General features: G+C 54.0%; 2 protein-coding genes across 5 annotated transcripts; one reads left to right on the top strand and one right to left on the bottom strand.

Annotated features, from left to right (window-relative positions):
* The first annotated feature begins 39 nt into the window (after window positions 1-39).
* DXO (decapping exoribonuclease) lies at window positions 40-2,409 on the top strand. 3 transcript variants are annotated; one of them, XM_043571862.1, is made up of 7 exons: window positions 40-395; window positions 544-912; window positions 1,083-1,318; window positions 1,407-1,626; window positions 1,744-1,879; window positions 2,021-2,115; window positions 2,198-2,409. In XM_043571862.1, the coding sequence occupies exons 2-7, from the start codon at window positions 557-559 to the stop codon at window positions 2,346-2,348; spliced, it is 1,194 nt and encodes a 397-aa protein (XP_043427797.1). In that variant the 5' UTR covers window positions 40-395; window positions 544-556; the 3' UTR covers window positions 2,349-2,409. The 3 variants fall into 3 exon arrangements, with proteins under 3 accessions (XP_043427797.1, XP_043427799.1, XP_043427800.1); XM_043571864.1 differs by having other exon boundaries at window positions 98-296; XM_043571865.1 differs by having other exon boundaries at window positions 98-324.
* A 57-nt stretch (window positions 2,410-2,466) lies between these two features.
* Window positions 2,467-13,776, bottom strand: SKIV2L (Ski2 like RNA helicase). Of its 2 annotated transcripts, none has more exons than XM_043571847.1 (28): window positions 13,672-13,776; window positions 13,489-13,592; window positions 12,765-12,874; window positions 12,547-12,682; window positions 12,345-12,459; window positions 12,152-12,226; window positions 11,815-11,868; window positions 11,525-11,715; window positions 11,218-11,346; window positions 10,848-10,993; window positions 10,130-10,276; window positions 9,914-9,998; window positions 9,618-9,724; window positions 8,900-9,046; window positions 8,726-8,822; window positions 8,330-8,542; window positions 8,137-8,247; window positions 6,168-6,398; window positions 5,320-5,457; window positions 5,016-5,153; window positions 4,767-4,871; window positions 4,277-4,424; window positions 4,055-4,181; window positions 3,694-3,904; window positions 3,428-3,538; window positions 3,130-3,348; window positions 2,797-2,937; window positions 2,467-2,708 (listed from the first exon to the last, which is right to left on the bottom strand). In XM_043571847.1, exons 1-28 carry the CDS (start codon window positions 13,691-13,693, stop codon window positions 2,508-2,510), a joined length of 3,759 nt encoding a protein of 1,252 aa, XP_043427782.1. In that variant the 5' UTR covers window positions 13,694-13,776; the 3' UTR covers window positions 2,467-2,507. The 2 variants fall into 2 exon arrangements, with proteins under 2 accessions (XP_043427782.1, XP_043427783.1); XM_043571848.1 differs by having other exon boundaries at window positions 12,547-12,664.
* Window positions 13,777-13,828: the final 52 nt, after the last annotated feature.

Below are 13,828 nucleotides of genomic sequence, written 5' to 3'. Positions count from 1 at the left end.
GGGACGAGGAAGGGGTCAACTTGCCGTCTCGGCCCAGCCAGGAGGAGGGCCGCCGCACGCCTGCTCGGATTAGCTTCCTCCGCTGGCACTCCGGGACGGGAACGCGTGGGCGGCGCGGCTGGCTGCGGGCGGCCGGGTCGTGGTCCGCCTCCCCGGGTAAAGCGCACCCCCTGCCCGCCCCCGAGGGGTCTGCCCGTCCCTGTCGCCGAATGATTGCGTCTAGGAGTGCGGAAACCATCCTTGCATACCTCCCCGACTTCTGGACACACCTGCCGTGACGTCTTAGCTCCACAGAGGTAGAGGTCCAGGTTGGCGGGCTCTGAGGTAACCAGATCCTCGATCTGAAGCCCAGGCAGCCTTCCTCAGCTGAGTTTGGAGCATCTGGAGGTGGGGGTGTAAGTCAAGGGAAAAGGTGGGATGTGCACCTAGCCTTGGTTCTGTTTCAGGACCAGAGCCTGGTCATCCGGAGGCCAGCTTAGTCCTGAACCAGAGTCCCCCTTTTCCGGGCCTCCTTTGTAAAAGGGTAACTTCCCAACCCCCCAGTTCTCAGGACCTCATGGATCGCAGAGGGACCAAGAGAAGAGGGGAAAACATAGAGGTAGCTGAGCCTCGGAACAAACTCCCCGGCCCAGCACCCTCAATGCCCACAGACCCCGCCCTGTACTCTGGGCCCTTCCCTTTCTACCGGCGCCCTTCCGAACTGGGCTGCTTCTCCCTGGATGCACAACGCCAGTACCATGGAGATGCTCAAGCCTTGCGCTACTACAGCCCACCCCCTACCAATGGTCAAGGCCCCAACTTTGACCTCAGAGACGGATACCCTGATCGATACCAGCCCAGGGACGAGGAGATCCGAGAGGGGCTGGATCACCTGCTACGTTGGCTCCTGGATCACCGAGGCCAGCTGGAGGGGTGAGCAAAGCATAGCACACAAGTAGATCTAGAGACCTGCACCTACCCTCTAAAATTAGGAGAGTGAAAACTGGAGTTCAGTCTTTGGAAAGAATTTAGGATATTCTTTGGGGAAGTCATCTGAGTTAATCCTTGTGTCAGACCTTCAGCTTCTAACTCCTCCCTCTCAGGGGTCCAGGCTGGCTGGCAGGGGCCATAGTGACATGGCGAGGGCACCTGACAAAATTGCTGACGACACCGTATGAGCGGCAGGAGGGCTGGCAGCTGGCGGCCTCCCGCTTCCAGGGGACACTGTACCTGAGTGAGGTAGAGACGCCGGCAGCTCGGGCCCAGAGGCTTGCCCGGCCACCCCTCCTCCGAGAGCTTATGTACATGGGGTACAAGTTTGAGCAATACATGTGCGCAGGTGAGAGTTGCCCCTGCTCTGTAGCCCCCTCCCCCTTCCCCAGAGACTGAAAGCCCCCACCCCTGTTGCTGCTTTTCTCCTTGTGCAGACAAACCTGGAAGCTCCCCGGACCCCTCTGGGGAGGTTAACACCAATGTGGCCTTCTGCTCTGTGCTACGCAGCCGCCTGGGAAACCACCCTCTGCTCTTCTCAGGGGAGGTAGACTGTATAGACCTTCAGGCCCCATCCACACAGCCCCCCACCTGCTATGTGGAGCTCAAGACCTCCAAAGAGATGCACAGCCCTGGCCAATGGAGGAGCTTCTACAGGTTCAGGATGGGGGTGGGCAGGGTGAGAACCTAGAACAGACAGCTGGAAATTGGACTTGGGGGAAGAGGCTGGACGGTGGAGGAAGGGTCCTACTGACCCCTTGCCTTTCCTGACAGACACAAGCTTCTGAAATGGTGGGCTCAGTCATTCCTTCTGGGCATCCCAAATGTTGTTGCTGGCTTCCGTAACCCAGAGGGTTTCATCTGTTCCCTCAAGACCTTTCCTACTATGGAGATGTTCGAGTATGTCAGGGTAAGGCAGTGGTGTTACAGCTCCCACCTATACCCCCACACCAAGACCACAGGTCCAGTGTCCCGGGTCACAGTCCACCTTGCCCCTTCTCTGGCCTCACCTTCACTGCCTGTGTTCTGCCTCCTCCTTGGCCCTCTGCAGAATGACCGTGATGGCTGGAATCCCTCCGTGTGCATGAATTTCTGTGCCGCCTTCCTTAGCTTTGCCCAGAACACAGTTGTCCAGGACGACCCCAGGTGAGGCATTCATCTGTCCCTGCCCTCCGGGTCCTAGAAGTTTGCCTCCAGTCCTCAACTTGTGACTCCATGTGCCCCCTAGGCTCGTCTATCTCTTCTCCTGGGAGCCTGGCAGCCCAGTCACAGTGTCAAAACATCAAGATGCACCCTATGCCTTCCTGCCCACGTGGTATGTGGAAGCCGTGACACAAGACCTCCCATCACCCCCCAAGACGCCTTCCCCCAAGAACTGAGACTTCAGAGGGGCTGGTCCTGTCTCCGTGTGCACAGATAAAAGCCTATTTCTAGGTGGTTCTTCCTGCTGTGTTTTTTGTGCCGAGTTGTCCCTGCCCAACAGTTGAAGTACACACAGGTGGTTTGCTGTTTTATTACTACATTTTTACACAGGCCACTCACTGAGTGTATAGGCTGGCCGCAAAGACGATGTCCCTCCGCAGCAAAGTAGCTGCCGTCTCCATCTTGGCACCTAGCACAGGTTCTCCTACCAGGCGGGCCGCCCCCCTCAGCGAGCGACACATCTCGGCCAAGCGCTGGATGCAACGGACCACCAGGCCCTCAGGAGTCCCTGACAGCCCTGCCAACTCAGAGAAGGGCTGTGGGGGAAGCAGGGTGAGGACTGAGTGTGTTAGGCCTGGGTAGCCTCTCCCCTAGCCAGCCAGCCACAAAGCCCCAGTTACTCACCATGCCCCGGGCCCACTCGTACACCACCTCTACCAGCCCAAAATTCAGCTCCCCGACAAATTCCTCCACGGTCTGGTTCAGGCCACAGGCCACCTGGACCTCACCAATCCGCTTGGCCACAGCCCGGACACGTTCCACTCCCTGCAGATGGCCAAGGAGAGGCTCAGACCCTGCCTTCCTTCTTTAGGAGTGTGGAGCTCCAGATCAAGGAAGAAGCCATTCCAGCTCTTTGAGGCACTTAACAGGGCTGGAGGGTTCACCTGGGGAATACTTGGGGGTGGGGATTGGGAATGCCACAGCCAAGGGAGAGAAAGTGGGGTGGGTGTCCCATACCTGTTTGAGGGTGCTTGGGAGCTGGTCCCCAGGGTCCCCAGGGCTCTGGCAGACCAGGCCAGAGAGCAGGGCTGCAATCTCTTCTGGCCGCAGGGCACTCAGAGCGTTGTCAAACATGAGCTCAGTGAGAAGCAGCTCGTGACTGCTCATGGCACAAGCCACCCGCCCTGCCAGCTTCACGGTGCCTGCCTCGTCTACATAACCCAGGGTTCGGAGCACCTGAAGAAAGATGGTAGGTGTTGGGAGCCTGTTCTCTTCTCTGTCACTAGCCCCCTGCCCCCACCCCTGCCCCTCCCACCTCTACTCGCTGGTGATACTCTGGGAGCAGCAACAGTGACTGATCTGACAGCAGGAAACGTAGTCGCTCCATCTCCTTCTGTATCTGCATTCGCTCCTGCAGCTTCAGGTACTGCAGAAAGCCAGCAGCAGAAGCATGTTAGTCTTCCCCTTGCCCCAAGGCAGGAAGGCACTGAGGACAAGGGCAGAGATGGGGTGGCTGGTCTAGAGGAGAACAGAAGGGAAAATTCCCCCTCTGAGCTTGGGAGCTGGCATGCAGGACCCTACCTGGGCAGAGAAACGGGGACTGTGCACACACTGAGCCCCCCAGATCAGCTCCTCCAGCTTCCGGGCCCGGAGCCCTCCCTCAACCACTGACACATCCTTGAGCTGCAGGTCATTGACAGGGTCAAGGGTAGGGGGTCCCGCTGGGTAGGCCTGAGCCAAACGCAGCAGTTCCTGGACAGCAGTGGTCACAGCCGCAATGGGAGGATCCTTCCTGAGGAAGGAGCAAGGTCTTGAGACCTAGGGCAAAGTGTTCCTTTCCAGAGAAGTCTTCTCTGGCTGGGGAGACACCCCAACCACCCCTCCCTACACTCCATTACACGGTCCCCTCCCCAGGAAAAGGATCTCCCCAGTCATCTCTGACTTGAATTTTGGTTGCTGCCTCTTGCTGAAGTCCTCCAAGATCTTCTCCCCATTCACCCGGAGCACCTTGGTGGTGATGGCAGCCATGTCTCCTGGCTGGAGCTTGGCCACTGTGTGGTCACAGGGCCCTGTGAAAAGGGAAGAGCAGGGTCAGCCCTTGCCGTGGACCCAAACATCCTGCCTACACTGCTGTCAGGAACCCGGACATCTGCCCCATGCTCACCTTCAGGCAGGAACAGCTTGAATCCCACAAGGTCATCTGGGTAGGGCACATCTGGGGTGGCTGGTGCCCTCTCCTGTGGGTCCTCAGACACAGGCTTATCACACAAGATCAGGGTTGTAAACACCCTGCTGGTGGAATTTGAGGAGACCTAGGGTAGGTGGGGAGGCCAGGCCAGGGCAATGTGAGGAGTGGACATCAAAGATAGAGACCAGGTCCCCACCCTCAGGCAGGGACCACAGAGCAACTGCAGAGCCCATCTCTGGGTTGGACTGGTAGCCAAGTCAATCTGAACAGTCTTCAGGAGGGGAGGGAGGAGGGTAGTGGGGGCAGGGAGGACAAGGAGGTAGGCATGAAGTGGTGGCAATGGGAGAGAAAGGAGGGCAGGAGGGGAAAATGAGTGCACTGCTGTGACTACAATTGCCCCCACCAAGTAAGGAAGATGGGAGATGTGGCTCCCTCCCTCTGGGGTCTAAATTTTCATTGCCCTCACCTGCAGGATAACACCCAATGTGTTATGATACTCCTGATTCTTCACAACCACCACCCTTCCTGCTGAGAGAGATTTCAGCCCATTCACAGACTCCATGATGCGTCGCTGAAGAGTGGGGACATGCACAAAAGGGATAATGAAGGAAGCATCACAGGGACACTGAGAATAGGTTGGGACTAGGTTCAGGAGCACCCAGTGTGTGGCATTCTCTTCCTCCCTTCCTCCATCACCCCCACAACACTCATTCACCTGGATCAGGCTCCGGGTCTCTGTCAGTTCCTCCCCCCAGCTGTAATACTCAGGCAGGTCAACCAGTTGGCCAGTCGTATCGGGTTCCTCTAAGGTCCCTAGTCTCTTGGTCATTTCAGCTAGAGCCTGTTCATGGGCCTGGGTGGAAGTGTGGCAAGGTATGAAAGGAGAGTCTCCAGGCCCAGGACGCCACGCTCCCCACCTTCATCCCACCTTCTAGGTGGTCTCTAGATATCCACCTCTCAGCCTGGCTTCCCTTGTCCCAACATGCTGCCGGGTATACTGGTCATCCCAACCTCCTCACCTTGCTGTCCTTGCGGGATGGAAACTCGGAGAAGCTCCTCTTCATCATGTCTTCCACCCTGAGGGCGTCCACCCGCAGCAGGTTCAGGATCATGGTGTATGTGAGGCGGAACTGAGATTGCAGCTGCGATGGCTTTCCCTGAGCCACATCAGAGAAGCAGTGAGATTGGCGTGGGACCTGCTGCCCCCCAGCCAGCCCTCTGGGGATTGGCTCTGCTCGTAGCAGATCTAGTCCCCATGCTGTGACCATGGGACCCTAGACAAACTGCTTACTCACCTCCTCTGCGAAATAAGGGAACAAAACTAAATAAATAGACCCTCAAAGGTTTTACCTAGTTCTGTCTTCACAATGACAAAAGACCACAAGGGGTGAGATTCAGTCTAATCCTTGGATTTGCTTGCTCTGACCTTGGTTTCTCCCAGGCAAAAGAAAAAAGTACAGTTGACCCTTGAACAATAGGGGTCTACCTACACGTGTATTTTTTTCAATAAATACTGTCCAGTTCTGTTAAGTATTTTCTCTCTCCTATAATTTTCTTCACAACGTTTTATCGCTAGCTTTATTATAAGAATGCAGCAAATAACACATATACGAATAGGTGTTCATCATCTGTCTGTTATTGGTAAGGCTTCCAGCCAACAGTATAGGCTATTAGCAGTAAAGTTTTTCGGGAGCCAAAAGTTGTATGTGGATATCTGACTGTGCAGGAGGTCAGTACCCCCTAACCCTACACTGTTCAAGGGTCAACTGTAGAAAGAAGAGAGAGGGGAAGAGGGTTGGAAGAGAGAATCCAGCAGGTCCCCAGAGCTGGGGCCCTCCCAGCTCAGCCTCATACTGCCCTGACTCACCATCATCATGCGGTGCAGGTCTGCCATCTCAGGCACACGGCCCTTGCAGAGCAGGATGACAGTGCCAGTGGGGTCCAGGCCCCTCCGGCCTGCCCGACCTGCCATCTGCACATACTCTCCAGGTAGCAGATCCCGGAAGGTGGAGCCATCGTGTTTCCGCATAGAGTCAAACACCACTGTTCGAGCAGGCATATTAACACCCATGGCAAAGGTCTCCGTGGCAAACAAGACCTGGGATGGGAGAAGATCAGTAAAGGGGCTCCACACAGACACCCAGCCCTGGCCAAGTGTACCTTACTCTGTAGCCAAGGCTGAGTAGGCACCAGGCATGGTCCCAGTTAACTCACAGGATCTCATTTAATAACTCTCAGAGCAAAACTATAGAGCAAGTACTATCATTTTCACTTTGTCTATCTGGCTACCTAGTTCTTTTCTTATAACCCCCATATCCAATTCCCATCTCCCCACCGTCAATCATCCCAATGTATTTAGAGTATCTTTTTGTGTGAATGTATTCTTCCAGATTGTATCTTGTTTTGGGTGCATATAATTCATGACTTGTGTTAAAGGCCATTATACCCTAATTCAAAAAGATATATATACCCCTATGTTTATTTCAGCATTATTTACAATAGCTAAGATATGGAAGCAACCCAAGTATTCATCAATACGTGAATGGATAAGGAAGATGCAGTGTGTATGTTAGAGTATTATGTAACCATAAAAAAGGATGAGATCTTGCCATGTGTGACAACATGGACAGACAAATAGGGCAGAATGTATGCTAAGTGAAATAAGAGTGAAGAAGACAAATACCATATGATCTCACTCATGTGGAATCTAAAAAACAAAACAAATGAATAAAGAAACAAACAGCAGAATCAGACCTATAAATATAGAGAACAAACTGATGATTGCCAGAAGAAATGGACAAAATGGGTGAAGGAAAGTGGGAGATACAGGCTTCCAGTCAAGGAATGAGTAAGTCACAGGCATAAAACGCACAGCATAAGGAATACAGTCAATTATATCCTGGTAGCGGTGTATGGTGACAGACGGCAGCTACAACTGTGGTGAATACAGCATAAAACATAAACTTATGTTTATTTTATAAACAGACAATGAATTACCATGTTGTACACCTGAAACTAATGAAACATTGTGTGTCAACTACACTCTAAACAAAAATAATTAATTAATTAATTAATTAGCTAATTTCTCCACATAGTGTTTTCAATGACCATCCCCATTCCTGTGGTTATACCTAATCCATTGTTTCCAGCTCCTGCAGAGCACCGTGGCATGCATCTCATACAGTGACCTCCCTGCTCTCCCAGTGAAGGGTACCTTGGTACCGCCAGCACCCTACCACAAGATTACAGCCAACAAAGGAGAGAGGACATGTTCCCTCAGAGACTAGGGTGAGAACTTCTTCACAGTATATATCCAGACATGGAATTTAGGATCAAAGAGTACATTGTACATATTTTTGCCTCATGAATGCCAGGGTGCACTCCAGACAGGCTACACCTATATAAGAGTTCCCATAATCCCCTGTCTCCTACATCTTTGGCAACACTTGGCCTCAGCCAGTTTCCTAAATTTTACCAGTCTAGTAGCTATAACGTCATTTCTCATGACTATTTTAATTTGCATTTTTCTGATGACTAGTAACTTTTTGTATGCTTGCTAACTTTTTGGGTTTCCCTTCTGAATACCACCTGTACCTATTCTGTGCATCTCCATTTTAAGATAGCAAAGCTAAAGTTCGGGACGGTTAAGTAATCTGCCTGGGGTCACACGGTGAGTAAGTAGAGAAGCCGGGATGCACACCCAGGCAATCTGGACCTAGAGCCCAAGCTCTTAACCACCGCACGGTCCTATCTGAGCCCTGCCCCTCCACCCTCTGGGCAACCCATAAGGGAGCAACGAGTGCTCTGAAGAGTCCCTCTTTTACCAGTGTGTGTACCTTGACCAGGCCTCGACTGAAAAGCATCTCCACGATCTCCTTAAGAATGGGCAGGATGCCACTGTGGTGCACACCCAGGCCACGGTGCAGGAGCTCAGACATGTGCAGGACCTGCAGGGAGCCAAGGTCCATGATCAGGGATAGGGTGGTGGAGAATCCTATCCCCAGCAGTCTTCAAGACCCCCATCCACACCTGGGGCAGCTGGCGGTCAGAGCCACGGAGGCGAGCAAGGCAGCGCTGCAGGAAGAGGTGAATTTCACTCTTCTCTGAACTTGTGGTGAGGTCCAGGGAGGTGAGGCCCGAGGCTTGCTCATCACAGCGACCCCGCGAGAAGGTGAACACGACCACAGGCAGCTGCGCACGGGTGCGGAGGGAGGCCAGGAGGGATAGGTACACACCGCGGTCCTGGGGAAGGGGGCAGAAAGCGGCAAAGGTTGAGTCCCTGAACCAGTCGGGGCCAAAGTGAGGGGAGGGGAGGTAAAGCAGTATCAAGTCAGATGGTACTCAAAGCTCAAGTCCAAACCTCTGGGGAATGAGGGAAGAATGGAGAAACAGGGGGCAGCAGGCACAAAGCCTACCGGTTCTCACCTGTGCAGGCCCCCCCTGATGCGTGGGCTGTTTGGCCCCAAAGGTCTGGGCATGTTTGCTCATCCGCTCCTTCTTGGCCTCCACAGCTGCATAGTACCTGGCGCACAGGGAGGGTCACTGATCACAGTCACACCCGGCGGACTCAGCCCTGACTCTGCCCCATCACCAGCTTACCCTTTTGTGTGGAAGGCACCTCGGGAGTCCAGCAACAGAAAGAGCTCCCCCTGGGTCTTGGGGCTGTTCCCCGTGAAGAGATAATGCTCCAGGGGTACGGGACGGGCAACAGTGCTGATCACATAGATCTGGCGCCGTTTCAGTCGCCTGAATGGGTAGAAATGAGCAGGTCAGTGGCAAGAGTGCGAGAAGTAACCCACATCCCCACCACCTTCCCCCTCCAGCTTCACCCAGTCTTTTTTTTTTTTTTTTTTTTAGTTTTTTTTAATGTTTGTTTATTTTTGAAAGAGAGAGTGAGACAGAGCAGGAGCAAGGGAGAGCCAGAGACAGAGGGAGACACAGAATCTGAAGCAGGCTCCAGGCTCTGAGCTGTCAGCACAGAGCCCGACATGGGGATCAATCCACAAACCATGAGATTATGACCTGAGCCAAAGTCAGACGCTTAACCGACTGAACCACCCAGGCACCCCAAGCTTCACCCAGTTTTTTCTGAGAGCCAGACTGGAAGGTGGCCCCATCATCCCATCTCCCAAGACACAAAATGATCTGGGTCCAAGTGGGGTCCTGCAGTCGCCTGAGTCAGACACGTGCCCCAGCCCCAACCCTCCCTCCTCTCCACCCCCAAGACACTCTCCTTGCGGTGGCAGTCTTCACCCCACCCCTAACCAAGGAATGCTGCAGCCCCCTTCATCCAAGCATCCCAGGGCACGCATCTCACCCGATCCAGTCAGCGAACTCAAGGGCATTGGGGACGGTAGCACTCAGAAGGATGATGGAGACATGGTCAGGGAGCATGATAAGCACTTCCTCCCACACAACCCCACGCTGGGCAGAGAGAGAAGACCGGTCACTGTCAGCTCAGAGGGGACTGCCCTTCTGCCCCTGGGGAAGCGCCCAGGGTTACATTTGAGGGCAAAGAAGGCAGTTAAGGTCCACAAAGGTGTGCGCACCAGGATGTGCGATCTAGACCCACAGGAGAGGACTACTGGGGTGTGGGGCCCCCAGGCCTCTTACCTCAGCATCGTTGATGTAGTGAACCTCATCAAAGATGACCCACTCTAGGTCCCGGATGACATCTGAACCGCTGTACAGCATGGAGCTGGGGAGAAGAGGCCAAAGGCTGATTCCCCAGTGACTCCTGTCTCCACCCTGTTCTCAGTCAACGTGCTGTCCAGAGCAGCCTAACCTTCCTGACCAAAAATCCACCCGTGTTAAGTGCCTATCTCTCACCGAAGGATCTCTGTCGTCATAATGAGGCAGGAGGCCTCCGGGTGCAGCTGTACGTCCCCAGTGAGCAGCCCCACATCTCCGAAAGTGTTTCGAAAGTCTCGGAACTTCTGGTTGCTCAGGGCCTTGATGGGCGAAGTGTAGATGGTGCTGGGAAGAGGGCATGAAGTCAGCACCACCTCCTGGTCAGCACTGCCCTTCCACCCCAAGCCCCCACAGAAGCATGCCAGAACCCAGGTGCCTCCCTTCCCCCCCTGAACTGGCCTCACATTCTCCTTCATGACACGACCCCACAAAAACTCTTCCTAAGCTGACCCAGGTCTCTTTTTTTTTTTTTTTTTTTTTTAAACATTTATTTATTTATCTTTGAGGGAGACAGAGTGCGAACAGGGGAGGGACAGAGAGAGAGAGGGAGACAGAGAATCCCAAACAGGCTCTGCACTGTCAGCCCGATGTGGGGCTCAAACCCACGAACCATGAGATCATAACCTGAGCCCAAGTTGGATGCTTACCCAACTGAGCTATCCAGGCACCCCACGCAGGTCTTCTAACTGCTCTCCCCGCCACACCTTCCCACTCCACTCCTGGCCCTATCTCAGTCTTTCCCCAAACCTCCCATCTGAAGGATGAGGTAGCGGTGGGGAAGAGATGACACTTAGAAAGGGTGCAGGAGAACACAGGGCCAGCTGGTGAAGGAAGAGGCTGGGGAAGGGACTTATACCGTGTCATGTGTTTCTGGGCAAGGGCAATGGCATATTCAGCCACAACCGTCTTCCCCGCAGATGTGTGAGCTGCTACAAAGACAGAGTCATGCCGCTCCAAGTGCAAGATGGCCTGTTTCTGAAACACATCCGGCTCAAATGCCCACTGTGGGAGAGAAAAATAGATGGGGGCCAGGCCGGAAAAAGGAAAGGGGCCCTCCTGCCTCCAGTTCTAGGGGCATGCAAGGTGGCTCTGGCATGCCAGAGCGAAGCAAGGCTGGGAGTGAGGCCCAAGACTAAGCTAGAAGATATCTGGCCTCTGTGGGGAGAGGAGATGAAGGGAGCAGCGGGGAGGAGGTAGGGGAGCACGTGAGGACTGGGCCACACTACCTGGAAAGCAGGCTGGGGAATGAGGCGGTAGAAATCACCAACAGGGGAGGTGACATCCACAGGAATAGCCCACTGCTCCTGAGGCAGGGGTTTGGGGGGCTCTGGGGGGGATTCAGCTGTGGATGCTTCCTGGAAAAGCCAGGGGTAGAGGTGATAAAGATACAGTCAGAGAGCTCTCTGTTACCACTCCTCCCCAAAGATGCTCCGGTTTTCCTCTTAGACCCAACCAAGCCAGCCGCCCCACCCCCACCCCCAGCCCCCCAGTAAGGCCTCTTCTTTCCTGCCTCAACTGCCCAAAACCACCAACCTTCAACACTAGGTCCTCCAAGCTGCTTGCTCGGGCCAGGGAAGCACTGCAGGGGGGTGCTGAAACAGTGTCTCCTCTGGGAATTCCTGGCTGGCCCACTGTCTCACTCTCATCCTCATCGCCCCCCCCCAAATCCAGAGGTTCCAGCAAACGGCTGAGGCTGAGCAAGCCGGGAGCTGGAGCCGGGTGATCTGAGGAGCAAAGGCAAAAAGTGAAACCTGGTCATGTCCATCTCTGTTCCACTGGAGAAGGCCATCACTCCTACACTCCACCTCAAAACTAAAACTCACCCTTCGGTGCAAAGTCCACACCTTTCTTGAAGCCAGGTGGGACAGTAAGAAGATCTGAAAAACAAGGACAAAGAGAATCAGCATTAGTGCACAGAGTCATACAAGTCATACGATACCTAATGCTACAGGATGCCATTCACAGCAGAGACATTGAAAATGGGGTTCTTTGCCATCTTTCCAACAGATGACAGTAAAGACTGTTATGACAAGGGTGCCTTTCCCTAATTTTCTCAAGGGCACAGAGGACTAACAGTGGCCCACTGATAGGCTTGGGCCCCTCTTCCTCAGGGCTGACTCACAGCCCTACTCCCAAGGGTCCATCCTGGCACCGCCTCACCTTTCTCAAAGTCTATCTCTTCCTCAGCCTCCTCCCGAGTGCTCAGATCTGTTATGGTAGGCTCATCCATTCCACCTGGGGAGAGGGTACACAAACAGGGATTCATGGGGTGGGGGTGATACGAGATGGGTGGGGAACCCTTTCCTGGAGACTGAGGGCACCCTCTCCTACCACCCCATTTTCCACAAGTCACCTGGCCAGAAAGGGTATTGTGTTGGATTCCCCCACAGGGACTGGGAGACGGGCCCTGGGGGCCGGCGAAGAGACAAGGAGGTGGTGGCCGATAGGTTTGTATTCTCCAGCAGGACCTGAGGCAAGAGACCACAGCCCCCGTGAGGCTGAGCTTGCCTCGGACCCTTTCCCAACTCTGCTTCTTACGGCCCCTGACCTCTTACCTCTTTGTAGCCCAGTATCTGGCCTGTGGTTGGGTGTCTTTGGGCCTGAAGGTCTGAGGGGACAGGGGCCCCCAGTGTGGCCAGGAGGGACCAGGGATCCATCTTCCTCTGCCATTTTCTGCAGAAAATGAAAACACTTTTCAGGTCTTCTTTCTCTCTCCTCTCCCAGTTTCCTTCAGGGGCCATCTCCCTAGTCCAGGCCCCTCCAGACCCCTCACCGGGCTGAGTGCTCCACACCATGCAGAGGCAACCAGGCTGGAGATGATAAAAACAACTGCTCTGTTTCCTGCTGCAGATCGGGGGCACAGGGAGGGAGGCCGTGGGGAAGCTGGTAAAGGACAAGACGAAAGGCATTAGGTAAGGAGAGAACAGAAGACATAGACAAAAAAGAAAGTGATGTGATTTGTGTTGAAACCAGAAATGGTAGACATTCTAGAACAACTAGGACTATCAAGCTGAAGCAATGTTTTCCAAAGATTATCTTGCTTTACACGGCAAACTACCTGCTACTGATTTACCTGGAGCAGTGGTTACTAAAACAGTACGATACAACATGAAATACAATCATTCCACAATCTCTGGGGCTGCGCTTAAGAATTTGTATTTTTAAAAATCCCCCATCCCCACTAATTATGATGTACACTTAAATTTGAGAACCACTAGTTTTAGGAAAAGGGGGCCCAGGACTAAGGATGAGAGTCAGGGCCTCAAAGCCTAGCCACCAACAAAGTGCCCTGGTGCTTGGAGACAGGTGACTCCAAAAAGAAAAAACACATTTGGAAGCACAATCCACTGGGCTGGGGTCTGTCCAGCACAAGGCAGGCCCAGATGACAGGAATCCAGAGACAGGAGAATGAGGTTATGCTAGGGTCCGACAGTAAGGATGGTGGAGGAGGTTTTAAGCTCAAAGTGGGTCAAAGGTTAGGGTCAAAAGTCACTCACTGTGCTCTCTGGAGCCCCAGGCACATTCAGCAGCTCCCAGTGCCCTGTGCATCCCAGCTCCACAGGCCGAAGGGGCAGATCCAAGGGATCTGGAGGAGGCAGCACTACAGAGGGAAGGTCAGAGGTCAAAGGTCAAGGGCCACCCCCCCTTAACACTCGTTCTTTCCACCCCCTCCCCCTCACCAAGTCGCTCCGTCTCCATCATCTTGGAGCCCAAGCAGCTGCAGGGCAGACCGGAAGTGCAACGAGAATCCTGGGGGTAAGCCCCGCCCCAAAGCGGGCGGAAGTGGAGGCGACTTCCGTCACACACCCCCGCCGGGGTGGGAATGAGCGCTACCGA

The sequence above is a fragment of the Prionailurus bengalensis genome (assembly GCF_016509475.1).
Source record: "Prionailurus bengalensis isolate Pbe53 chromosome B2 unlocalized genomic scaffold, Fcat_Pben_1.1_paternal_pri B2_random_Un_scaffold_46, whole genome shotgun sequence".
Classification (NCBI taxonomy): Eukaryota; Metazoa; Chordata; class Mammalia; order Carnivora; family Felidae; genus Prionailurus; species Prionailurus bengalensis.
Note: the sequence above shows the minus strand (reverse complement) of the source record. Positions and strands in the feature narration are given on the sequence as shown.